The sequence below is a fragment of the Phoenix dactylifera genome, chromosome 16 (genome assembly GCF_051530095.1).
Source record: "Phoenix dactylifera cultivar Ajwa chromosome 16, Ajwa_hap1_PhDact_Kaust_v1.1, whole genome shotgun sequence".
Taxonomy (NCBI): Eukaryota; Viridiplantae; Streptophyta; class Magnoliopsida; order Arecales; family Arecaceae; genus Phoenix; species Phoenix dactylifera.
Genome location: NC_143205.1, coordinates 16,923,620 through 16,949,688, shown reverse-complemented (window position 1 = coordinate 16,949,688; position 26,069 = coordinate 16,923,620). Strand labels below are relative to the sequence as shown.

General features: G+C 36.4%; 2 protein-coding genes across 12 annotated transcripts; both read left to right on the top strand.

Moving 5' to 3' along the window:
- The first annotated feature begins 1,265 nt into the window (after positions 1-1,265).
- Positions 1,266-9,573, top strand: LOC103719234 (uncharacterized). Of its 4 annotated transcripts, none has more exons than XR_015974151.2 (4): positions 1,271-1,593; positions 3,637-4,095; positions 4,217-5,002; positions 9,456-9,573. XR_015974151.2 is itself a non-coding variant. In XM_008808375.6 (3 exons), exons 1-3 carry the CDS (start codon positions 1,483-1,485, stop codon positions 4,907-4,909), a joined length of 1,263 nt encoding a protein of 420 aa, XP_008806597.3. In that variant the 5' UTR covers positions 1,266-1,482; the 3' UTR covers positions 4,910-5,241. The 4 variants fall into 4 exon arrangements, 1 of the variants encoding a protein (XP_008806597.3); XR_605945.6 differs by lacking the exon at positions 9,456-9,573 and adding an exon at positions 9,115-9,241; XR_605944.6 differs by lacking the exon at positions 9,456-9,573 and adding an exon at positions 7,291-7,665.
- Positions 9,574-12,055: 2,482 nt separating this feature from the next.
- LOC103719235 (cell number regulator 13-like) lies at positions 12,056-24,963 on the top strand. Of its 8 annotated transcripts, XM_088712798.2 has the most exons (10): positions 12,172-12,488; positions 12,615-12,817; positions 12,936-12,993; positions 13,086-13,533; positions 14,954-15,372; positions 17,592-17,701; positions 19,811-19,882; positions 21,332-21,438; positions 23,770-23,863; positions 24,550-24,963. In XM_088712798.2, the coding sequence occupies exons 4-10, from the start codon at positions 13,126-13,128 to the stop codon at positions 24,600-24,602; spliced, it is 1,263 nt and encodes a 420-aa protein (XP_088568924.2). In that variant the 5' UTR covers positions 12,172-12,488; positions 12,615-12,817; positions 12,936-12,993; positions 13,086-13,125; the 3' UTR covers positions 24,603-24,963. The 8 variants fall into 8 exon arrangements, 5 of the variants coding, with proteins under 5 accessions (XP_089783829.1, XP_088568924.2, XP_088568925.2 ...); XM_089927703.1 differs by having other exon boundaries at positions 12,056-12,488; positions 12,936-13,533; XM_088712799.2 differs by having other exon boundaries at positions 12,936-13,527.
- The last annotated feature ends 1,106 nt before the right edge of the window (positions 24,964-26,069 follow it).

Below are 26,069 nucleotides of genomic sequence, written 5' to 3'. Positions count from 1 at the left end.
AACACAAACCTAATTGATCAATTTGATAAGTCCCCTAATTGATCAATTTGATAAGTCTAGGTTAAGTAGAAACTAATTCATGCTTGAATCAAGCTTGTTTCAAAATCTCATTGATTTATTAAGAATACTAATCAAAACATTGATCCAGCGATCCAATATCTATACGATACATAATATAATATATATTATTGTATCTTATGGAGCCAAGATTGATCAAGCCAGGCCAAACTTCGGCCTCACTTACAATTATTTTGAGCCTATTTTAATGATTCATGCTTGTCTATCTAGAGACAAGTTTGAGCTGCTCAGATTCTTGTGACATCTCTATATCACTATTTAGTAGATACATCTAAATCTATCAACAAAGCTTGTATCATAAAGTTTCTTAAATAACGGGCAGTCAATCCTACTACCATGTTTTAAACCGAATGCTTTCCATTGGGCCAAACAACTGTGGAAGATGTATTTGCTCACAAAGATTATCATCTTTGCATGGCTAATAAGTCAAGAAAAATTACTAATTTCAGAAAATGTAGCTAAATAAGATGTTATATACTCTACAATTTGCTTCCCGCGATGCCTGATCATCTTTTCGTTCATAATTTTTGGAACCTCTCCAAAACACGGCTCAATAAAGCTATTCCTATATTGGGCTAGCTCTCATAGGCAACCAAGCTACTTCGATATCCACCATTAGATCTATATTCTGAACCCTTCCACCTTTGAGGGCGGCATGGGCCAAACTTGGTGCGTGTTGCGGGCTAGAGCAGTTATACTAGAGAATGATTTGATTATAGTTATCGGCTGGATCCAGAAAGGCACTGACGATGTGGGTGGGGGACACCCCTTACTTCGAGACATCCGAACCATAGTTAGTGGTGGCATGGCGTTCCAGGCCAAGCACGTTTACAGAGAGGCCAACGAGGCTGCGAATTAGGTGGCCTCATATGTGACCAATTACTCCGAATATGCCTTGTAAGTTGGAGAAAGTGAGCTGTCATAGTGCTCCGGAAAGTACTATTTTTTGACTTTTTTGAATGTGTCCATACTAGAATTATATGAATCATCCAATTTAACCAAAAAAAAAAAAAACCCTTCTACTTTCTATATTGCCCCTACCTCTACATCTACCATTATAATCTCTGCATGCTTTTTCTACCATATACTACTACCAGTACTCTTTCTACTTAGATAATATTAGGGTGGGCTTCTACCTCTCCTCTCCCCTTTTTTTTTTCTTAAAAAAAAAGCTTGATCATTACTCCATCCTGGAGCCTTAAAATCCAAGCCTCTGGCCCCTTCCAAAACCGTTCGTACTAAATTCCCAAATCAAAACCAAACGTAGCGCCATTCATTTGGTGGCTGGAGGAAAGCCCCGCTCCTCTCCTCTCCTCTCCTCTCCTCGCTCCATCGTTTAGGACTTTCGTCTTCGCCTCGATTCCTTCTCCTCCTATTCAGTCCGGGGGATAAAGGAAAGAGGAAATGGATCCCGTCGCATCCGTGTTGGATAGAATCAAAGGGTTCCTGAATTCCACCGAGCAATTCGTGAAGGGGGCGATCCAGCGGCGCTTCGATTTTCACCGCCACGATCCAGTAAGCGTCTTTCCACCACTCGAACAACTTCATCCCTATTTCCATCCTTCTCTCTCCCAATCCATGATAGTTATGCTAAAAGGGAATTTATTTATATAAAACGCACTGATAGTGGTTGGAAATAAGTGGAAACTGTATCCATGATGGTGTGCATCTTTTTATTCAATATGAGGTGGTTGGTTGGGCAGAATTTTCATCATGTTTATTGCTTCATTATGTGGAAGAAGTTTTGCACATCGCCCTTTTTCCTAATTGTTTGCTTAATAAAAAATTTTAGTTCCGAAGCTTCCTAGATTGGGATTGGTTCACCAACTCCTCAGTACGTTAAGTTTGTTTAGATAATAGATATTGCTATCCTCAAGATGTGAGCTTGATATGTCTAGAAATAAGGAATCAAAAGGTATGCACTCACCATAGTGGTATTGTCGAGTGATGTACCCATTACTACTACTTTTCTAGAAACCAGATACACCTTGCAGTCACCTGTGGTTATGACGAAGTGAGAAGAGAATTGTTGGAACTCTCAGGCAAGTATTTAGGGTTAGTGGAATATATATTCTTGAATACTTCATTAAGATTCAGAGAAATCTAAATATCTAGTAAAACTCACAAAGGATGAAACGTAAACTATCAAATATTTTGAATATGTAACTACGAGTCATTGTAAAATTAGAAGAAAATGTTAGGCCAGGGTTGGGGGCTAAGACATTAAGAACAATGCACATAGCATCTGCTCTTCTTCCTCCCTGAGCTCAGGAGTCAGGACCAAGTAAGTGACCTGTTGTGGCTTGAGAGGTTCAACTTGACACCTACAAAGTAAATTATTCCTTTGCCCTTTCATACATCCGGTGGTCAAGAAACTTCTTTTTTTAACAGAAATATAAATGCAATGACCTCAAGAACTTCCCTTTTAGCACATAACTGATTACTTGAAAGAGGTTTCTGTCCAAGGCTTTTGAAAATTTTAAGATGTCCAAGCCTTTTGAAAATTTTAAGATGTCCAAGGCTTTTGAAAATTTTAAGCCTGAACATGCCAAGATTTTATGCCAAGGAAATGAGAAAGGGAGGGCAATGGAAAACTAAAAATTCAGAGGGAGATTTTTGGAGCAAGTGTTGTTCACATGGACCGCATTTTTGCTCGTGTGTGGTGTGTACAAACAAACATATCTCACATGGTGTGTGCGTGCCCCCATAGGCTCATACATGTAAGTTGGGCTATTCAATTCAATGATTTATAACAATAGTTGGAATATGGATGTCCAGAATAAATGGACCATAATTCAAGTGGTTTGGATGCTCTCTAACCATGGAAAATAATAAATCATTTGTCTTGCTACTGAAAAATCATTTGTTTCATGATCATGATACATATATAAGAAGTCTTATGATTTATTTTATCATGAAATGTTTTGGGAGTTTTAGATCAATATGAACAATGCGGACTAGCACTTTGAATGGTCTACTATGCTTATTTGTACAGTGTCAAGTTATCAATGTAACTCAGGTGTACATTATTGTGTGGGAAAGCCAGTAAATATGTCTGGACATGCGTAGCTGTCTATGTCCATTATACTGTTGCATTCTGAGTTGTGATGAATACAGTTGCTGTAGCATTCTCGCCGGAATTACTGTGTTGCATAAAGCAAGAAAAACAACAAGGACCAGTTAAATCATACAGCTGAAAGGACAAAGCACTTCCAGAACATTCTGTGAATCATGATAATACATTTGTATGCACTGATGTGTATTTTGGAAAATGCTATGTGATGTGGCTTCATAAAGATCGTCAGAGATCATTGTCTTCAGGCTCATAATGCAGGAAGTAAATTAGGGAACCCAACCTATCTATTTTTTTCACTTGTTAAACCTGGAAGCCACAGCAAATTGTCTTATTCTTATCAAGGATCATCATATTGTTTTAGTAGTGTACTATTGCAGCCTTGGATATTATCTGAAGCTTTCTGTTTATACTTGACAGTTCCTTACAAGCAAACACTTTTTTTTCTGAGAATTGCATCTTATCCCCTTTTTTCCTCTTTTCAGATAGGGATTCTGAAGCGCTTGCAACGAGAAGCATTTTCTGACTTGATGAAGCTTAGGGATAGGCAGGACAAGGTCGAGCGCATGCTTACATTCTATAAATCTAGAAAAGGAAGTCTTTTCCCTGAAGCCAGCACACGCATGAAAGGAATCATTGATGTGGCTGGAGTATTAATGCTTCGTGATGATCAGCAGACATATGATACCCTGGATAGAGCGGGAATAAATTCTGGCATAGACTCAAGGTTTATTTTTGAGACTACTGTCAGGCAAAAGGATTCTCTTGTAGCAGAATTTATGTCTAGTAGCAATGACATTTATTATGATAATGATGTTGCCGGAAGCCCCCTGGTACTAGCAAAAGTAATGTACCTGGCGCATATTAATGAACTGCTGTCTGTAATTTCAATACCATTTGGAGCTAAATGTAATGATTTTCGTTCTGATATGAACCTGGCAGAGGTAATGCCTTCTGGATATTGAGTTTTTATGTTATTTTTTAAATACTATTCAAAGCTTTAGTTAGGTTTATTTCTGTGAAAACTATATTCCTCCTAACTTATCAGGTTATAGTTTGTGGCAGGGCAGATGTCTTACTGGGTTCACTTCATTCAGCCCACCATTGTTTAGTCAACATCATGGCTGTGCTACTGGTTTAACAGTCAAAGCATCAAACTTTACTGCTTCTTTGGCTGAGTTGATTTCTAGTTTGGGGTCTGAACCAGATGCTGCTGATTACAGGAGTATCTTGAGCACATTTTGGCAAATTTCATACCAGCTATCAGAAGAAGCTAAACTCACTTTGTCTGGTGCCTGGAAAATGCCTAGTTCATTGTCACAGCCTATTAGAGTCAGTAATGTTGCCGTACCAAAAGCCAAATTGCGATCCCATTTCAGACCTGATGTAATGGCACAAGCATCCCCTTCTGCCACTACAATGTCTACCATAGGAATTATATCAGGAGGATCTGCTGCCATAACATTAGAGTTTGATGAAAGTACAAAATTTGGGGGATGGGTTGAGGTGCAAAAGTCAAACCCAAACCCCAGTCTCTTGCAGTGGGCCATCACCTTATCTGATACTCCGGACGATGAGCTAGGCTGGGGTTTGAGTGTGGGAGGAAGGGTTGAAGGGCAATCAAATGTTGTTTGTTTGGAAGGCTTTCTCAATTTCAGTATGGGTAAGAGAGCCAGCTTGCAGCCTGGTCTTGTGTGTGTAATGGATGGGAAAAGTCGAACCCCCGCACTGGTGTTTCGATCAAGTTGGTTTATGTGACCATCTGACGGACTGAAGTCTATGGTTGATTATAAACTACTGGAAGTTATGGCGCTTCTGCTTTGGCGGAGGATTCAATTCCTCCTGCACAAGGTTAGACTACTGATATTTTTGTTCCCTCAAATTCTAAATATGATTTCATGTTTCTTCATTCTGAAACTATTTTACAATAGGATAATGATGGAAAAACAGAAGAGGAAACAATGTAGAATTCACTATTTTTACCTTTTAGGGTCTTTTACTTTGGATATGTGGAACCCTACTGCTTGATTTGATCACAAAAGGTCTTAAGAATTGCATAATACTTTATATGTATAATTTTTTAGAGGTAATATGTGAATCTCTGTGCTTTCTTCATTGACAATCTGCATGCTTTAATCTTTTATTGGGCTATCACTGTGCTTCTGAAACCTCCTTGGTTCCATTTGTACCTTGATATGGTCAATGCATGTGTTTTTGTTGTCATTTCTTTCAGAAAATGACTAGTGCTTTGCCTGACATTTTGCTTTTCCAGATTTTACCTTTGAATTGAACGCAATGTGCTGATATTTACCGTTTATATTTTTACTATTCTTAGCTAAGAATAGTAAAACTATAGTTTTACAGTATGGCCAGAATTTAACAATAAAAGATGTATATTTCTTTACATATATATAATATCATATGCATAAAACATAAGGGTTTATCATAATAACATAGTCGTTACTCCATAGTAACAACAACATCCTCAAAACTCATCAGTTAATCATCATTCAAATGCATAGACAATAGTCAATAGTTTGTATGTTAAACATCAACATCAGTAATTTTAAATTTTAACATCCATCATGTCCATCATTAAATGGTCAACATTCAGCAGAAATGCTTTAAAAGATGCAGGCTAGATAGTGCTTATGTTAACCTTTTGCATTATGTTTGAATATGGAAGATAAGGGTGAATTAAAAGTTACATAAGATTTTGCTAAGTTAATGGTTCTCGGGCTTACTAATCTTATTTGATTATTTTTAAATTTATTATTTTGGGCTACAATTTCTCTGGCTTAATTTTCCTTCTGGAGCTTTTCTCCTTCAATATTTTCCCCCTTTTTTCAGCTATATCTAATACTGGTCAACTGGATACCTTTAGTTTCTTACCCTTCAAATGCATATGCGTGTGGTTCCAAGGGGTCTTGCTTGGTGACATACTTTTGAATGCATTATGCCATCCCTTGGTCTTTTTCCTACTCTAGCAGTGTGTGATATTGGTGCTTCCCTACCCAGAGATCACGTTGCACCTCTCACTAGAAAGCCATCCCATTTTGATACTATCAAGCGGCAGTCCCATCCTAAATTCTCAGGTTACAAAGTATGTAAGTTTGAGATTCCTGGACTCTGACCTCTAGTGGTATTTATCCAATCCTTTTCATTCACTTAGTATGGATATAGGAATTAATGTTGAGGTTGCTTTCTACTAATTGTTTGCAGAGGACCTCAACTCCATTTGCATGACCATATTGATGTAGTTTCTTTAGTGGATGATCTGTATTGGTGCATAGGTTTCCACGATTGTTCCACGGATATGATCATTTCCAGGTAGATCAGGTTGTGCAATACCCATGGAGACCTGGTGATGCATTTGTTATAATAATTTTAGTTCATTGCTGACACCCCAGGAAAGTTGCTTGGTTCAGATACCTGTAGTGCTAGAGTTGAGGTACCACCACTAAAAATTTTTAAGTCATGTAGTGGACTTTTTGGAACTTGACTCCTGTGTTTTATAATACTGCACTTTTCACCCCCTGTCAACGGTTGCCTTTCAACATTGTGAGAGGTGAGGTTATGGAGTTGTTCTCTGCCCTCAATATTGCATCTTTTGTAATGAGTTTCCCAGTAGTTACTGGTTTTCTTTCCCATGAACTTTTTTTTTTTTTTTTTTTTACTTTTTACATGGAAAAAGGACCACCATATGAGTTCATCTAATTGGATCGAGGCTACCATTAAACCATACAGAAAACTGATCCGCTAAATAACCTTCCAGTCAGAAGTCCAATTTTTTTTATAGAGCTTAATGTCCATCATCATCCAACTTGCAAGCATGATTCTATGGTGAACCTAACAAATTATTACAATCTTGAGATAAGTCATTTCACAGAACTAAAAACAAACAAATCTGAGCTGAAAACAACAAAAGAAAAGACATGCACTTTTGTTCAGAGAATGCAACATCTATAAATGAGTTGGTAGGCTAACTGAATAATTGACCCAACTTTAATGGGCTTTTAGTGGAGCCCTCTTTCCAGCTTTTATGACCAGTCCTGAAGTGGGTGCCTCGTTGGATGGCATAGTCTCTTTTAAAAGTGATAGCGGACTTTGATTCAGTTTTACTTCTATATGCTCAACAGGATAAACAACATTGCTGTCAAATCATGTTGGGTGGGCCTTCGTTTGCCTCCCAATTTGTTTGGTGGGAACCGAAGATTAATTATGTGTTGGGCCGGCTTTATGAAATGTTTTGCATCTTATGTGGAATTACTGGAGTTAGGAGGTTTGGATTTCTTTTGGTTGTGTACTTATTGCCTAGACCTAGATTTTTTTTTTTTTTTTTCAAAGATGTGTCTCAACAGCATGGTGACAACATTTTCTGAGTTATTTGAATTTCTTGAGGTGGCTGAATGATTCTTCAAGTTCTCTAATTATTGAAACTAATCAAGAATGGCCTTGGTGATTTGGTCATAATTATTAATTGACTTAATAAATACTCTTGCATTACGAATAAATGATGTTATTATGGGTGCTAGTATGGAAATGATGTTTGTTGTTGTTTTGCTACTGTTTGTCATTTTTGTCTCTACGATTCTTCTGTTGAAGCCAACTAGTTTTTTGAATTCTCGATGTCTCTCTAGTTGAATTTGTTTCTTAATTTTGAACTTGTGACTACTATAAAATAACCGAGGTTACTAGCTTATGAAGCTAGTGAAGTCTTTGGTAGTGAACCAATTAATCTACGATTGAATTCCATCTTTATTGGGGTTTGAGAGGTTAGAGGTTTTTGGAAAAGGGCTAACCCTTATTATGTATCTCATCGACATCGATAATGATAACAATTACAATAACGAAGATGATGGTAATAATAATGACGACAGCAATGATGTCATCCTCCTCCTATGGTAACGAACCAATTAATCTATTGTCAAATTCGACAATTACTAGGATTTGGAAAGTTAGAGGTATTTGGAAAAAAGGCTACCCTTTATTATGTAGCTCATTGACGACGATGAGGAGGATCATGAACACCTTTCTCCTCCTAGTGAACCAATTAGATGAATGTAGCACATAAAAAACCTAGCAATAAAATGCTTTAAAGGGTTGTTCAGCTAGCACAACCTCTTGCAGTCTTCTAGAGCTTTGGTCAATGCTTAACTTGATAGTGAACTGGTGCAGAATTTAGGGAACATCCCCCCCCTTCCTTTTCTTTTTTTCCTTTTCCTTTCATAAAGAGAAAAGCAACAATGACAATCAAGAAAATGGGGCAAAGAAAAAAGATCACCTAATGGGCAGCCAAAAGCTGACACAAATGCCAAAGCTTACGTGATCATATGTAATATGAAAGCTCATTGGCAGCAAAATTAAAATTTCTTGTTGCAACAAGCTCTAAAGACTTCACAAAGACACCAAAGCATGAGATTTTAGATAAACAGGTTTTACAAGTAAATGGGCAGACATCAGCTTTTTGGCACAAACCTTCCCCAAAACTATGTTTTATCTGTTTCCATAATTCAAGAGCTGTAGCTTCTGGTGCTGTCCCTCATTAAATCCAGCAGCATGTATATAAGAAAAACGACTGATGGTATTATTATGGCTGTCATGACAATTACAAAAGTGTCCCGTTACATGTTTTTAGAAAAAATAAAAATAAAAAGATAGGCGATGTAGGCAGCGTCAATTGACAATCATTGAATTGTTGTTCTAGCAATGTCTATCATTAAATCTGATGTGGGACTTAAACCCAAGCCTCTTGTATTTAGCAATAAGAAATTACAACTCAATCAGCTGGCACTCTTATCCTCTTACTTTGCACACAATGATTACAAGAATTTATGTAATGACTTGTTATATAACATTTCATTCTTCATTTAAATATGTGATACTATTTGTGAATCCAATCTCTATTTCTGCTGGTAAAATGAACGCGAAGTAGATGTTGGAATTACTGCAACCTTCTGTAGGCTTCGCCTCTTAGCCCCATCAAATGATTTACTTGGCATGGCGTTATACAAAATCCGCAGGCTTCCTGAAGACTCGAGGACTATGAGTTAGAAAAACAGAGACTCACTTTATAAAAATGAAAGAAACCATCTCATTCCAGTTTCAGGTTCTTCTTTGGTTTTGTAATTTTAGTGTTTTGGGGCCTACAGATGAATAAGTAATCATAGATCTCACGTGAACTCTTGAAAAGGCTTGCCATTTTATTTTCTAAGCGCTTATTGGCTGAGAACATCCGAACACAAGGTACATTTCATGCACCAGGTACTGAAAAATGGTGCACTTCTCTTTGTCCTTTCCACAGGAATTAGATAGTGTAATGGCCTGCAGGCTGGCAATTGCCAACTCTTGCCATGTGAAGCAACTGTGTGGGAAGATTGGGACTGGGTTTTATTGAGATTCTTGCAGAGCTAAATAGGGGCTGGATCATGGAATCATTCCACTTGTTGGTCAAGTCAATTTCGTGCAAAGAATGGCTAAGTGGTTGCCCCACATACTAAGTTCCTAGAAAACATCATTCCCTTAATATTCTATAGGTAAACTGCTGGCATTTGGCTAGGGTGTGAATGCTTTCTTATTGAAAAGGTCATGGTACACCCTGCAGCAATGAGAAGAAATGATCACTGCAAGGTGCAAGGGACAACATTAGAGCAAATGCTATGCAAGCACTCAATTTGCTGGCAGCCTTGCAGCTGGCAAATCCCCTTCACACTAATTAATAATTCTGCTCAAGGAGCCCGGTTTTCAGGTAATTGGGTTTTCATCCTGATATTTTATGATTGCTGTTGATAGCAGATTTGATTCATGCCAGCTATAATTATAGGATTTGTCAACATGATTATTATTTCTAGTAAATTTCAAATTTGAAATGCACCAGAAATAGTAATCGTGAATCAAGTCTGCAATCAATACAGATTATATCGGTATATCTTGTGATTGTAGCTGGCATGAATCAAATCTGGTATAGCTTTTGCCAAATACATGACCCTACATCTGCAGTGTAGCCACATTTGGTGCCCAAAGGAATCCATAAGGGATGAAGAGCTCTTTGTGCTCTCATGTTGTTCTTTATGCACATGAATGGGTTGTGGAGTCTCATTTCACTTGTAGGTGCAATTGTGCCCTAGTAGGATAAAAAAAGTTCATGCGACATGAAAGGGATTTCAATGTCAACATTCCATTTGATATTTTCTTAGGCCTCGGAGGCGCAGGCCATGTGCTCTGTCACGGTCACTTCTATTGTACGATGACAGATAAACGAATTGGGAACTGGACAGACGCAAGAGGCCCCACAAGAGCCCTGTCATTGGAGATCATTCTTAAAGATCATTCTTAAACATTATATGAGAAGCAAAGCCAAAAATATTGATGGGAAAGTCCCATAAAGAAACCTTGCTAAAAAGATGAAGACAGAACAAACAGTTGGCAAGGGAAAACATCCAAGTTATCATGAGAGCTTGTCATAACTTTTAGGTGCCTAAATCTTTGGTAGTATATAAATTGTAGGAGTTGTGACACATTTTTGTTTTATCTACTTGCAATAGATACCATATAGAAATCAGGTAGCAATTAAGATGCAAGACATACAATCTTATAATTTATTGACATCTCTGGCCAATCAGTTGACTTTTTCATATTTCAACCTTTTAGTATATTCATTGCAGTAACCTTTATTTATAAAAATTATTGTTAAGCTTAGTCCTCTCAAAAACATCTGATAAAGTATATATTAATTTAATTATGTTTTAGAAAAATAAGAGACGGGGATCCATCTGAATTATAGTTATCTAGATTCAAATACTTGAGAATATAGTATCTATAACTAGAATCCAGAATCTTTTGTTCTAAAGAAGAAAAAAAAAGGTATGACCGCTAAAGTAAGTCGAAGCTAGCTTTTTTTTTTTATTCTATAAAGAGAGTAAAAGACATCCTACTTGAAAAAAAAAATCCGTCTCCAGTCCTCACATATTATTATATCTGTCTTGGGTCAATAAATTATAAATCTTTTTCCATCTTCCTTTGCTAAATTTGAAAGGTGATAAATGCTACTGGTATTACTCACTTCGACGGATTCTTCTGGACTCAGACTTCTATTATTCTTCCTCTTTTGAGGTATTCTTTTTTTTGACATGGCTGGCTGTACTCATGCGTAATTAGTGTGAGCAGCTGATATATTAAAAAATAAAAAAAAATTTATGCTTGCAGTTGCTCCATTACCTTTCCTATCAGTCCCACCATCCACATTTATATCTATTAAGGCACCAAAAATCCATATTCATATCTGTTCATGAATCATGAGGTAGGAAAGTTCATGCAACATCAAGATGCATCGAGAGAGTCTTATCATCCTTGAAGTGCCACCCAAGTGACACTGTACATGTAGCAACATGCTTCCAGCGACATGACATGAGTCAACTTTGGTTCAAATGCATGGCAGCTGGCAAATTTGCTTGTCACTCGAAAACATTTGGTTTATAAATTTTTGTTTACTAAAATATATTTTAAAAAAAATTATACTTGGATATACATTGTTTAGAAAAATAACTCTTGCACACTTAGTTGATTATAAAAAAAGTTTAATATTTTAAAATAGTTTACATTTAGTTGACATCTAATTCTTTAAAAAAATATAAAAAAATATCTATTATATATTTAAAAAAATTATCGTAATTCACAGCTAGTACAAATTAGACTTTTTTATTTTTTATTTTTTTTAATAAAATATAAAAATTTGATTTCTATAAAAAATTATTTTTTAAAAAAACTTAACTAAGTATGAAGTATTTTTTTTGTTGATTAAAAAAGTTACTTCTCAAACTCCATCTTGAATATTATGAATTTTATTCTGGAAACCTTTTTCTTTGCCGGCTAATTTTAAGTTCACGGGTGGTTAAGAAAGGAAGCGTTTTCGAATCAGTGCTGCCAGTTTTTTCAGCTGTTAAACTCGGCAGCGCGAAAACAATTGCCGGCAGACGCTGGTCGTATTATCTCTGGCTCCAGTCCAAAATCCTCCCTTAAAAAAAAGCGGAGGAGATCATGACCTTCTTTGTCTTCTGTCTGAAAACCCCGCGAGAGAGGGAGAGAGCGAGAGCTATCACGGAAACCCATGCGAGCCTCATCCTCTCTCATCTATCTCATCTTCCTCCGCCATTGGTGATGCCATGGAAGAAGAAGATTAAGAAAAAAAAATGAAGTAAAAGCGTCAAAAGAAGGCGAAAAATTCTCGCTTTTTTTTTTTTTTTAACCTCTACCTCTTTTCCTCTCCACTTTTACGGGAAGTTTTTGCACAAAAATCACGGTCTCCAGCTGATCTCGATGGAGTCCCTACTGAACAGAGGTTAGATCTCTCAGAATGCCTCAGTTTTCCCCCTCTTTTTCTTGATTTTTGTCAATCTTTTTGATGGAAATGCAGTACAAGAAGCATCTTATTCATGTGATTTCTCGTGCTGTTTTTATGATATAGGGGTTTCGTAATGTTCCTCTGATTTGGTGGCTGCCGAGAAGAAGAACGCTTTATTTTATGAAAAAAAAAGCGTCCTTTGGGCCTTTTCTGGAGAAATTTGGAGCGAGATCTTGAAATCTTCGGAGTTTCCCTTTTTTTTTTTTAGTTCAGAGGCAGATTTGTTGGGTACTTGACTAAATCAAGGCCGGGTTTTGAAAAAAAAGGTGAAAAAGAAAATCTCATTTCTGACTAATATTTCTGAAGATTTTGATCGGATCTTAAGAGAAAAAGGAGGAGAAATTTTGGAGAAGAAATCGATGTTTCTGGTATTATTTTCTGCAGGAAGACTCCAATCCAGTCTCCTCTCAGCTTTAGGTTTTCGGTCTTAAATCGTGGACAGGTGGCGTGAAGAACAACTCCACTTCTGCTCGGTGCTCGGTGTCTTCTAGTCTTCTTCTCCATCCTCTTACTTAAATGGTTGTGGATGCCTAGGTTTTTCTTTTGGTCCCTTTGAGTAGTCGGTGGGGGGGAAATGGCGTCCTGGGACCAGCTGGGGGAGCTCTCGACGGTGGTTCAGCTGACGGGCCTCGACGCCGTCCGCCTGATCGGACTGATCGTCCAGACGACGGCCACCGCGCGGATGCACAAGAAGAACTGCCGCCAGTTCGCGCAGCACCTTAAGCTGATCGGCAATCTCTTGCAGCAGCTCAAGGTTTCAGAGCTGAAGAAGTACCCAGAAACCAGAGAGCCGCTGGAGCAGCTGGAGGATGCCCTTCGGAGGGCTTATATTCTGGTGGACAGCTGCCGGAACCGGAGCTATTTGTACCTTCTGGCCATGGGATGGAGCATTGTCTACCAATTCCGGAGGGCTCAGAACGAGATCGATCGGTACCTTCGGCTTGTGCCACTCATCACTCTTGTGGATAATGCTCGGGTGAGGGTAAGAATTTTAGTTCTTAATTCTTTATTTACTGATTTTAATTTCGTTGTTAGTTGGTACGCCATTTTGTTTTTTTGTAGGATAATTCTGCTTTTGCAATGACCATATTTAAGAGGGATGCAGTTTGGAGTATTTGGTAGTAGTCAGATATGAGTCGCCTTATCAATTTGTATTATCATTGTTGTGCCTCATTAGAAATCTAGAATTGGGAAATTTGTAATTAGATTCCTTGATAGGGAGAAAGAGATTCAGCATATGACCTCAGCTTTGACCCTGTTAAAGTGACTCATCTTGATGTCTTTCATCAGCAATCCTGATGCCTAGTGGCAGCATCTTAAATTTATTGTGTTTTTTTTCCTACTTTCTTTCAGTTGTTTGGGTGGGTAAATGTAAAAGAAAACCTGAGTATTTCTGATTTGAAGCGTCCACCAACAACTTTGGTTCTGAAGCAGTCAGGTTGTTACCATCATGGGTCCAGAGACACCTGGTTATCCTCACTTTTTATTTTATAGTGGACCTTGTTGGCTATATAACATATTAGGGCAAGTGATGATTTCTACGGTGATGCCTTTTACCAAGAAAGTGATTTGTGCTGTAGAATCCTGAATTTGGGATCCATCTTGGTGTTGTTTTTTTGCGGGGGAAAAACAACAACGATAGTAGGTCATGCTCTTCTACCGGAGAGTCATAAGTCATAATCGAGTATCTGTACTTCTTGATTTATAATGAAACTGTGACCACCATGAATATCCTAGCAGAATATTGTTAAATGACAGACTATTTAAATACTCGGTCTGTTCTAAGTCTTCCGTACATCATGCTATGAGGACCTTGAGACCAGTGGTTGAATCTGATATTTGACTTTGTCTAGTTTACCCTTAAATGGATATTTAGCATAGTTCCTTGTAGGAGATGCTGTATATGGCTGCCATAATTGGAAGCTGGTTTCTTGTGGGAGCTTAGCATGGTAGCAGGTTAGGTCCACTTGTATGCTATGGTCTGTAATTCGCGATAAGGTGTAGGGCGGATGCATCATGATTTAATTGAATACTTAGATTACCTGGTTTGTGATGTTTAGGCATTGTAGGTAGTGGCCAAAATGTAATCAGCCTATACCCATCATTGCTTTTGTTTTCTATTTTCGCAACAACTCCTTTAAAGACCATTTCTTCTGTTTAAGTATTTACGAGACAAAATATATTTGGTAGCTTTTTATTAGTCACCACCTCATAAGGATTTATGAGTCAGAAAAAAAAATGAAATACCCCACCTCTTTTTTAATTTTCTTCTCCTCAGCTGGTCAGTTCAGTTTAGGAGAAGGTCTTTGTCTACTTAGATGAGATTTATTTATGTCACTTTCTGGATTTACTATTTTCTCTCTGACTGTTGCTACTTGTTTTTTTTTTTACTTTTATTTCAGGAAAGACTGGAGAGTATTGAGAGGGATCAACGTGAATATACTTTGGATGAAGAAGACAAAAAGGTGCAAGATGCTATATTAGATCGTGATCCCTCAAGAAATCACACAGTGGTGCTGAAAAAGTCTCTGTCATGTTCTTATCCACATATACCATTCGATGAAGCTCTTCAAAAGGAAAATGAAAAGCTCCACTTAGAACTTCAAAGATCACAAGCTAGAATGGATCTTGGTCAGTGTGAAGTGATCCAACATTTGATTGGAGTGACACAAACAGTGGCCAGTACTCTGCAAGAAAAGAGCACACAGCTCAAAAATTCCAGGAATGTAGAGCCAGATTTTTCAGATTCCAATAATGACAAGGAGCATGCTTTTGACAGAAGCTATCATAAAGAACACATTGATACTAAAACATCATCTAGGTTGGCTTCCGATTTTTTTTTTATATTTATAATATGAAGATAAAGTCAGATACAACATATTAAAATCTCTCGCTCTCATTTATAGATTTATGATGCCACCTGTTTTATTTTCTTTTTCTGAAGAATACTAGTTATTCTTGTTGTTTATTTTTGCATATCGGCCATGTATTTTCCTGTTTCAACTACTTTATGCTAATACCTATTGGAGAAGAAATACTCATCTGTGGCTGGTGCTACTGAATTGGCATGATGAAGGATGTTAAACTACTTATATATGTTTACTTTAGTTGAGTTTTATGTTGTTGGTAGTTGGGATTAGTTGCTGTTTATTCTCCGTTTTTGTTGTTTTATGCCCCAGTATCAAGCAAATTCGTTACCGACGCTATGATTTTGTCACGTACCTTAAATTTGATTGACAGCTTGTTACATAAACCAACCAGATTCACAATTGTGACTTCATGTAATCATTACACATGATGTAGATAAACACATCATGATATTGGCTTCTTCTGAGTTCTCGTGATGCATAATGCTCCTTCTTGCCTATGTCAGTTCACCCATCATTATTGCTCTTAAGCCCAGAGGACAACCCTTCTGCTGAAAGTTGATGAATCCACCATAAGCAATGCTATCTCACATAATATCTACTTGCTAACTAGCATACATAGAGGTCGAGATGCTATAAGATACAAGTTCTCAAATAATTGTAGGGGCCCTTGTACTGCTGGCCAGAGTGAAGATTTATTGTCTGTACCCCTTAATTCATGAAAACTGTGTAGAAAATCCTATAAATCTTCTAAGCTTTCTTCAAGAAGCTTTCTTTTTATTAGAATTATAGCACTTTAGATCTGGGGATATCTAATGCTTAAATTATTATTAGCCCATGAAAAGGACCTTTTGCCCTGAGTTCTTGGGGTCACTTTTGCAAAAATCGTCATATACATAAACCATAACCATCATTTTTCATCGCAACTGTTTGGGGTTGAAATTTGGATATTTTCTTTAGATAGACGTCTCTTGTGCTGACCTGTCCCTATTTTCATTGCTTCAAAATCTTCACTGAATCACCCTTTGCTCTTGCTTAAGTAAAGCCATAACTTGATCCATCACATCTTAAGCCCATAAGAAAAATTGGGTTATTCATGACTTTGGTAACTCCATTGTTTGGTGGGTCCTTGATCTATTGGATCATCAGTATGTCTTGTGTGAAACAGAATTGAAATATGAAAAGTCAGTCATGAACTCACAAAAACGTTCATCAACGTGCAATTTCTGAGCAGCTTGATGATAAAGGAAGCATGAATTTTGGCATTTCCTCAGGGTATTCAGATTCTTTAGACAATTGTTGCGACATGTTAATCAGATATTGCAACATGCACGCACATGCGAACCTTCAAAGTTGATGATTATAGAAGCTAGAGTTGTTTTGGTTGTTTAGACTACTAAATATTTTTTCATTGTCAGAACATATGTGCCTTATGTACACATGCATGCATTTATCAGAAAGAACATTACTATAGTTTTAACGATCCTTATTAAATTGGTAAAGGAACCATTGGCCTTCTCTTGTGGGCAGAAGTGGGAGATGCTTTGTTGTGACCTATAGTTGAAATGCAATAATCAGTATATTTTTTTTGGAGTCTTTGATAAAAAAGCAACATGCAAGTTGGAAATGTTTGGTGATGGATAACAAGATTATTTACAATGAAATACAACATAAAAAGTGTAATCATCAACCATTTTTTTATGAATCTAGTGAATGAGAATTTACAGGCAGTTGTTTCCTATAAAGAAGTAATACTGATGTTTTTCAAGTTGTAACAAAGATCAGTTTAAAAGTTTTGAATGATATGGTCTCCTATTTTCACTTTAATGCATTCCTGGAAGTTGGAACACGATCATAAGATTAAGAATTGAAAGGATTTATATCAGTTGGGCTTGGAAAAGCCTTTCCAAACAATGGAGGAGATTGGCAAAACAAAGGTAGCAAAATCTTTTGGTAGTAGTCATGTGTATAGAAAAGTTAGCTTTTGGATGATGATAGCTTTCTGCTAGTCTGTTTCTGTTAATGTTAGTCATCAGAATGTATAAATTCTTAATTCTCCATGAATGCACTAACATTCTAATTCCCTCAGAAGTAGCGTACTGAATATATAAAGTTCTGTCTGCCAGATTTAAACTTCAAAGATTCTCATAAACTATATTTGAACTTCATGCAGAACTGCTTCACCAGTTTCACTGAGTCATGATTACATTGCTGGTAAAGGATCATACAGTGATGAAGAATGGCATTCAGATTTACTAGGATGCTGTTCGGAGCCTTATTTATGTAAGTCATTCTATATGACTTGTTATGATGCATTTCTTATGGATTTAAATTATTTACATTGTCCATTACTTGCAATACAAGAGATGCACAATCAATCCCCTTTCTTATATGCCTCAAAATGCCTCCTAGTGGATTCTAATCAGTTTCTTATGCTCCATGCACATGTACACTCAGGATTTACAGATACTATATCGCTTATTTAGTGATAGAAAAATGTATTTTACTATCGAGTATTCATCAAAAGTTTTCGGTTAATGATTGTTAATTTTTCTTAGACTGAAACGATGAATGTCAGTGTACTCCAGGAATAAGTGCAAATGTGTGCTTGAAATAAGAGACCTGTTGAGGTCCTGATCAATAATCATGTATGTTTTGATTCTTTGGCTTATAATTTGTGCAAGTAAATCTGACCTCTCCCCTCAAATCCTTCCTTCTTGTTTCTTTATCTAAGCTACTTGCAAATTAAGGGAAATGTTTTGAGTGTTGTTCCATGGTTCCATTAGAAGGCAAGTTTTCCTTATCATCAGTTAAACTTTTAGCTTCCATGACATGCCTCTTTTGCTCAATTGCACCATCTGAAAGTGGATTAACATAAGATTAAGTGTCATTTTTAATTGCTTGTATGACCTTAAGTTTTTTAATTGATATGCTAGTTTTTACTTTCCTGCTAATTGGATTTCAAGATTTTGTAGCGTTCATCACTTTCGTAGTTGTGCTGACTACAATTTCAGCACTAATGACATGGAGTTAATATCAGGTTGAAAGTTAATAATATGGGTGCTCAGGTTTTGTTGATCATCCAATGTTCGACCAATATCTACAGTTTTAGGTCTGAATTATTGGATGTTGAACCATGCTGATATGTCATAACTGACATACCATACCTAAAACATACACTCCAGCAGGTCCTTTCATGCATTTCATAATAAAGCGACAATAAAGACCAGTTGAGCACACTGATAATTCAGACGGATTCATAGTTTTAGGCTTAGGATTACTGAATTAGATGAAATTGCGGGTGCAGTTTTTAATTTGAGAAAATGATCTACGTTTCTGGACAAAATATTTTTGATTTTGTCTAAAAAGTTTTCTTGAATGAAAAAAGCCTGCGGTCCTCCCTTTTTCCACCTTTTCTGTCCCCCCCCCCCCCCCCCCCCCCCCCCCCCCCCCCCCCTCCTTTTAGCTTATTCTTTGACATGCTTTGAATCTACGGTAGTGTTCAATAGAAAGTTAAAATTATACATTTCCCACGTGCAAGTCTTGGTTCATTATATCTCCGTAGAGGTTGATCCACCCTCTTTTACATTTTTGTTTGTCTGCTACGTGGTGTCTAATGTTAATGTCATTGTGAGATGCTATTCAAGAATTGATGCTTTTTTCCTGCTATGTGATTATACAAGTTCATGTAAGAAAATCAAGTTCTAGTGCCCCATCCCATGATGTTTTCATGAAGGGATGAAGCTTGGTGCAAGACTTGGAATAGAGATGCATCCATGACCCACAACTGGGGGCATTGACCATAAATTTTTTCATTAAACTCAAATTCTTGCTTGTCTCTTTAGTTCAAGAGCATGGGAAAGTTGCATCACGAGTCTTTCTCATTTATATAAGGAAATGGCTGAACTTACACTCATATGGGTGAACCTAGACAAGACATGAACTACACCTTTCCTACTTAACAAGCAGGCTGTATGAGTCGAATGCAAATCACCCAATGTAAGGGCACAGTGCAATGACTATATCATATAATTGTTGCTTAGAAATTGTCTCATCTATTCTACTGGACAATGGCTAAGTAATAGATTCTCTAATGTAACAACAGCTATGTCTTAGCTAATGTTATAGAATGTGTGCCGAGAATTTACAAGTTCTCTTGCTTTTTAAGTTACATTTTATATATATCAAATGAGATTCTTGTTCTCCTTATTTTACAAGTATATCTTTGAGTGATAAGCTTAGGAGTCATGGTAACTAGTGAATTTCTAATATCATCACGAGAGATCTCTTTAATTTTGTCTGGAGCTTTTTTTTCTTTACTTTGTTATGTCTTATTGTTCTTTTTAAAGTTTCTGCACAGAATATTTACATCTTGTTGCTCATGTCTTGCAGGTCTGGAAACTTTCTTCTATCCTTGTGGAACACTTGCAAAGATAGCTACAGTGGCCAAAAATAGACATATATGTACGTGTTTTTGTAAATAATTAAAAGGAATATCTTTTACATATCTTATATTCCTTGTCCTCCTTTTTTTTCCAAAAGCCATGAACTATAAGTTGCTTATTGCTTCAAAAAAAAATTGTCATGATGAGACTATCATGTGTTATCCTTTGCATACAATGCCACTAACTAGAGAAAAACATGAGTTTAATCACCTCGGTAGAACTTTTGTTGCAGCTTTCCAATCATATAGCATTTAAGACATTATAATCAGCTGGATAAATGGTGGCGTATGTTTGTGCCATGTTATGTAAATAACAGAATATATCTGTAGGCCACCATGATACCTCCACCAGCCTGGATTATGCTTATATTATATATGAGAAAGCCTGGATACATTCAAAAGTATAAGCCAAAATTCAAGAGAAAACCCACCAGTTTATATTTCTATTAGTTGAAAAGGCAGCTGACGATAAAGTCTTTTAACATTCACATAAATGAATGAGAAGATTAATCTTATTTTCTTGTATTGTGAACCCTCCCTCTTGATAATCTTTTAACCATCTTCATTTGAGTTGGCCCAGTGTTTTGAGCAAACAATTACCAACTGGATCCAATGCCTCAGTTGTTTTAGGGTATTAAGAGATGAGGAGGCTGCCAACGGTTGAACTAATTGGCAATATGTCAATAATTCTTCCATTTCTCACTAGAAATTATTAAATTGGAGCAACATTTTCTTAATAATTATAAAGCAAGTTCCTGTGGCTGATTGTGCAGCACGACCACCAACATTTGTAGCTGTTATAGCCATACGTCTCAAGAGACCATGGAAAATTAAAACCCTCTAGAGAACTGCTTAACACTTCGTGCTAACTGAATCGCTCAGTTTTCTCTTTATGCTTTATAATTATCCTTAATCGTGGAACTGCGATGAACTTGTGCTGTTTCTCATCCATGAAATTGTTCAAAATGACTTTCAAGTAATATAGCATTAAAGCGTACGTTATGTGGGAAAACTTCATAGTTTGATCATACAAAATATCTATCATTGTCATGTTACCTTATGACAGATGGGACCTTCATCATCTTATATATACACAAATACATACGTGTGCCTTTTTTTTTGCTTTTTCTTAAATTTCTTCCTTAGTGGAAGTGGGTTTTTTGTTTTGCTACTTAATTGTTATTTCTTTTTCATGAGATAACATGATGAACCAAGAATTGCATATGTGAAGTGCATCAAAATCTTCATCACTATCAGTTTGTGATTCTGTTTTTATTCTCAAATTAGTTGATAGCAGATGTTTTTTCTTTTGTTACAGTTTAATTCAAGAGACCCACTATGCTTGTCATGATTGTTATATTTTTTTTCCTCTACGTAAACTGTTTTCTTTTATGCACATTTTGATAGATCCTAAGAAGCAAAATAGTTTATATGGTTTAAAAGTAAGTGGCTGGATTTCTTGTAAACAGCTTCAGCAGAAGCATGTAATGACTTGATGGCATATACACTACTTTTATCATGTTGCTGTTACACCTGCTGCATCAGGAGGAAACTTCGTAAAATGTTTAACATTGAGGTAACTAGGCTTTTGCCCTTCTCCAGCAGATTCATGGTGGATAATTGATTTTAGTGGGCTTCCAATTGGTAGTTGAGCTTCCCATACTTTGTCATTTTCTGTTTTTACTGTATTAGCTGTGGAAGTTATTGAATTCCGTTGAGCAAGAGGAACCAAAGCTCCAAGTGCTGGCTCATGTTGGTCCATACCAGCTGTCATATACTGTGCTGGGTTTGTACCGGCACTGACATTGTCGGCGTGGCACCAATCAAATCATTTTTATTTCTTTATGTTGCAAAAGGTTTTTAAACTTTTCAAGTTTATTTATTTAGTTGTTTATTTATTTGTCTGTTTGTTTGTTTTGGCGTGGCTCAGCATGTGCAATAGCACAGCACAGTTGTGCTGAGCTTACTGTTGACCAGCAATCCCATTGGCACTGAAGCTGAAACCTTGAGTAAAGCATATCAATATGTCTTAGACCTTGTATGGGATTGTTGTTGGTAGTACAACTTTTGGCAGTAGAGCTTTTACAAAAAAAAATTGTTTGATGTTTAGTAACTATATTTCTAAAGTATTGTAAAACTCATTCATTTGTTTGGCAACCAAACTGAAAAAGAACTTTTAATATCAAAAATAATAATAAAGAACATTGCATAGTATTGAATACTTCATTATAATATAATATAATACAATATCGTAATGTAATAATATAATATAATATGATATATTATTATGATGCATATACATATATAGATATACATATACGTATACATACATACATACACACACACACATATATATGTATAATGTAATATATAATATTATATATAATATAATATTATATATAATATAATATTATATAATACTATGTATAGTGTTATTATATATTATATAATAATTATATATAATATATATTACAATATAATATATGTTTTTGTATGTATAATAGTATAATATTGTAATGTATTATAATATATTATTATGTTACATTAAATTAAATTATATTATATCTTATCATATCATATCATATTATAATGTAATACATGATTTATTCATGGGCATTTGATCGCTATGAAATTTTCATTAAACCAGAAATAGCTTCTAACATCAGCCAAGTGGAGTTTTTGGGAAAAGCTCCAAAATGGAGCATTTTCTAAATAGATATTTTTCAGCTTTTTGGAGAACTAGAAAGTACTTCTCATTTTTTTACCAAATACAACCATATCACCTGAAAGTGCTTTCTATCCTCCACAAGCACTTTCTAACCCTCCAAAAACTTTCCCAAATAGGATCTCAGGGTGTTTGGCATTGAATAAGCTAGAAACATGCCCGTAAAATATTTGTCCATAAGATGACGTACCAAATGGTGCATCTCAAGCTCCAAGATGTCAACCCAAACGTTTCCTTCTCTTGTTATACATGGCTTGTTAAAGCTGCCAGTTATACCGATAAGGTAAGAGCCATTTTTGGAGGTCTCATTATTTTTTAATGCAATGCAACCGCATTCACATGGGTTGTTATGCTTAGAAAACAAAAATGTGGTCACTTTCTTCAAGTTGTGAGGTCATCTTGAAAGAATTCCAGGTAAATTTTATCTGATGTTTTTTAAATCACCAAAAGGAAACATATGGATGTTGCTTCTGCGAGCGGATCTTACCATGGTCTATTCTGTCAGTATGTATCATTCTAGATACATGCCAATTTTCATATTACTGGTAAGAAACAGATCTTAAGGGATTGCACCTCTGTGACACCCTATTATCTGTCGGTATCATATCTTATTGCCGCATCTTCACTAATAGACTCCATACATAATGTTGCATCTATTCTAGTTGATCCTTGTTAGTGTTGGGCTTTTGGTTAGTTGATTTCATTTACTACTTTCTCAATGTTGGTTCATTGTTTGGACTTGTTAATTTGCTGTAGCATGTAAATATCTAGTGATGGTCATTGCAAGGATGATAAGCAAGTGTACAAAAGAGCCAAAAATCTGGCATATGGTCCTAAATATTGTTAGTATGTTAATTTTATATCAGCTAGAAATAGCTGAGTGATTAGTTTTTTCTGTTAATTTATTTGCATGTATTTTGCTTAAATTTTTCAGATTCACTTTAACATGTTACTCTGCTAGGCTGGCATAGATGGCTGTGGTCGCTATTGAATCGAATGGTGTCGGAGTCAGAAGAATATTGAAGGACTTGTTTAGTAGTAGAATCATGGCATATCTCAGCATGTCTTGGGTTATTTTGCTAGGAACCAATTTTTCATGTGAAGCTGCTTTACCATATCGATCTATCTGAAATTTCAATCTTGCTCCATTTTGCTCATAACCTCCTCTTTTTTTCCTGGAAGGGAGGGTTTTGCGATGATTTCTTGTCTCATCTGATGTGTTGTTGCTGTGCTCTGGTTCAAGAATGGCGAGAAGTGGAGATTCGTGGGGTTCATGGTATGCTATGTCAATATAACATATTTTTGCCTATATCTCCATCGTATGCATACATAGTAAACTTTAAGCAATTTCTGTTAGTCTTTAACCTTTATTAAGCATAAACATATGCATTTTCTTATCAATCAGGATCAGATATGAAAACTGATATATCACCATCGGTCCCTATCTTTTGCTAAGTGTTCAAAAATAAAATGTTTTTTTTTTTTGTGTTCATTTCACCCTAGATTCATCTAAATCTTCTTGAGGCGGAAAACAAATCAAATACGCTTGGAATTTAACCACAAACCTTTCCTTCCCTTCCACCCTCTCTTACATGCAAGTAATATGACACATTCATGCACTTAGTGGAACCAAAAAGCCTTTTAAAACATTTTCTTCCCGTATGTGTGATCACAACCTTCTGTCCTATTTTGAAAGCATAATGACGGTGCCTCTTATTGCTCAGCAAGACAAGCAGCCTTTCTCTTGTCTCAAGAGTAATAACAGTCTTCTGATCCAGCCATTTAATCCTCCATCAATCCCTCGCATATTGCGCGTTCCTACTACCGGTCAAATGCAATAAAATTATCAGGCTTGTGGCTTCTAGATGGTGCTCAGGGTGCAAGTATCTTGGTGCATGCGGGTTCTATACTGGCTGATCCATGAAGAAATCAAATCTGATTTCCTACTTGATGTACTTGCAGGTCCTGAGAAGACAAAAACGAGTCCGCCGCCTTCTCAATATATGGAATCTTAAGTGGCAATTTGGAGCTGGTGAAGTTTGATTTGTGTTGTGTAAGGATGTAATTGTTCTGATGCTGAGGTAGCAGCAAGTTATCAGTTCCCTGAAGCTCAAATTGGGGCCCTCTGGTTAGCTGTGGCCCTGTATATATTTCCTAGTTCTCCTGTCCTGTACCATATAAACTCGTGCTAGATTATAATAGGATTTTAGGCATCTATACAAATGCTATAACGCATCAGGCCCTTCAAGACGTTCTTTTAAGGCTGTTTGTAATGCTGTGCGATGACTGCCATGTAAGGTCTGTCAAGACCCAAGCAGTTTATATGAACCTAGTTTTATGGTTTTATGGAGTAATCTAGATGGATTGATTTTTCCATATCAGGTACAAAATCTTAGGATTGTGTCAATGATACAGATGTTTTTTTGCAACGTATGGAGGTTTGCTATTAAGTTTGGATTGCTTCTGTGCGCCTCGCAATTGCAGTATGACTTTACATGGAAAAAAAAAAATGATGCATGCCGAAAGATTGTAGGAAATAGCATTTAGTATTGAAGCTGATTTATACTATTTGTATGGTTGTATCTATTTAATTGCTTAAATTTAAGATTCATGAATTGGAATTTGATTATTGACTGGATTCTAGCACTTTTCCTTCCTTGTAGCTCACACATTTATGCTTTTATCCAACTGGAAGTAATGTTGTGAGCCAGTTGGGCATTACTATTTTGGATTTGCCATGAGCCCAAAATGCTGATGTATCAGTGGTGTGGGAACTGGGGCCACAGTTATAGATGGTATTTTCGGTTTTATTGGATCTAGGCTGGTAAAATTGAATGCCAAACTTGACCTAACTTTTAGTTGACGAAAATTAATTCATGATGTAGGTCGTGTCTGGGAAAATCAGGCCTCATCTTGGGCTTACCAAAAGGAGAACCAAGCAAGGACGGACAAGCCTGTTGATCTCTATGTAGAATGACCAACGGGTCCACTTTGCCAGCCTTGCAAGCCAACGTACGTCTGAAAAATATATTATTGTGTGTTTTTTTGTTCTTTTTTGATTAGATTGGATGGATCATATAAGAGTATATTCAAGAAAATTAAAAAAATAAAAGATGATGTAAAGTGGAAGGAACGGTCTCCTAGCCATTTTAGAGAATAGGAGGTGATTCAATTAGCTGCCTTTTCATTTTTTGGTACACATGGATGGTTATAATTCTTCATTAGCCTGCGAATGACTTGTAGCGAGGCCTATTATTGTGTGTTCATTTGTGGTGATTTGAACTGGGTAGGTGATCAAATCTCGATCTCAAATCTTTTAATGGAACAAATAATGACTCTTTTATGTAAATGTTGAGAAGGTACACCTACCCGTTTCATTTTTTATTTCATTTTTGCAAGTAAAGTGAGAAAGGGGGTGTTGGTCGATAAGAAGAAAGGAAAGAGAACCAACCAACATCAAACATGCTCTGAATACCCTAAAT

Excerpts from the sequence above, each read along its gene's own strand:
- LOC103719234 (XM_008808375.6), top strand. The coding sequence starts at position 1,483 with ATGGATCCCGTCGCATCCGTGTTGGATAGAATCAAAGGGTTCCTGAAT. Across the intron at positions 1,594-3,636 it reads ATTTTCACCGCCACGATCCA|ATAGGGATTCTGAAGCGCTT; the intron begins GTAAGCGTCTTT and ends TCCTCTTTTCAG. Across the intron at positions 4,096-4,216 it reads CTGATATGAACCTGGCAGAG|GGCAGATGTCTTACTGGGTT; the intron begins GTAATGCCTTCT and ends AGTTTGTGGCAG.
- LOC103719235 (XM_089927703.1), top strand. The coding sequence starts at position 13,126 with ATGGCGTCCTGGGACCAGCTGGGGGAGCTCTCGACGGTGGTTCAGCTG. Across the intron at positions 21,439-23,769 it reads GTAAAATGTTTAACATTGAG|GGAGGGTTTTGCGATGATTT; the intron begins GTAACTAGGCTT and ends TTTTCCTGGAAG. Across the intron at positions 23,864-24,549 it reads GGAGATTCGTGGGGTTCATG|GTCCTGAGAAGACAAAAACG; the intron begins GTATGCTATGTC and ends ATGTACTTGCAG.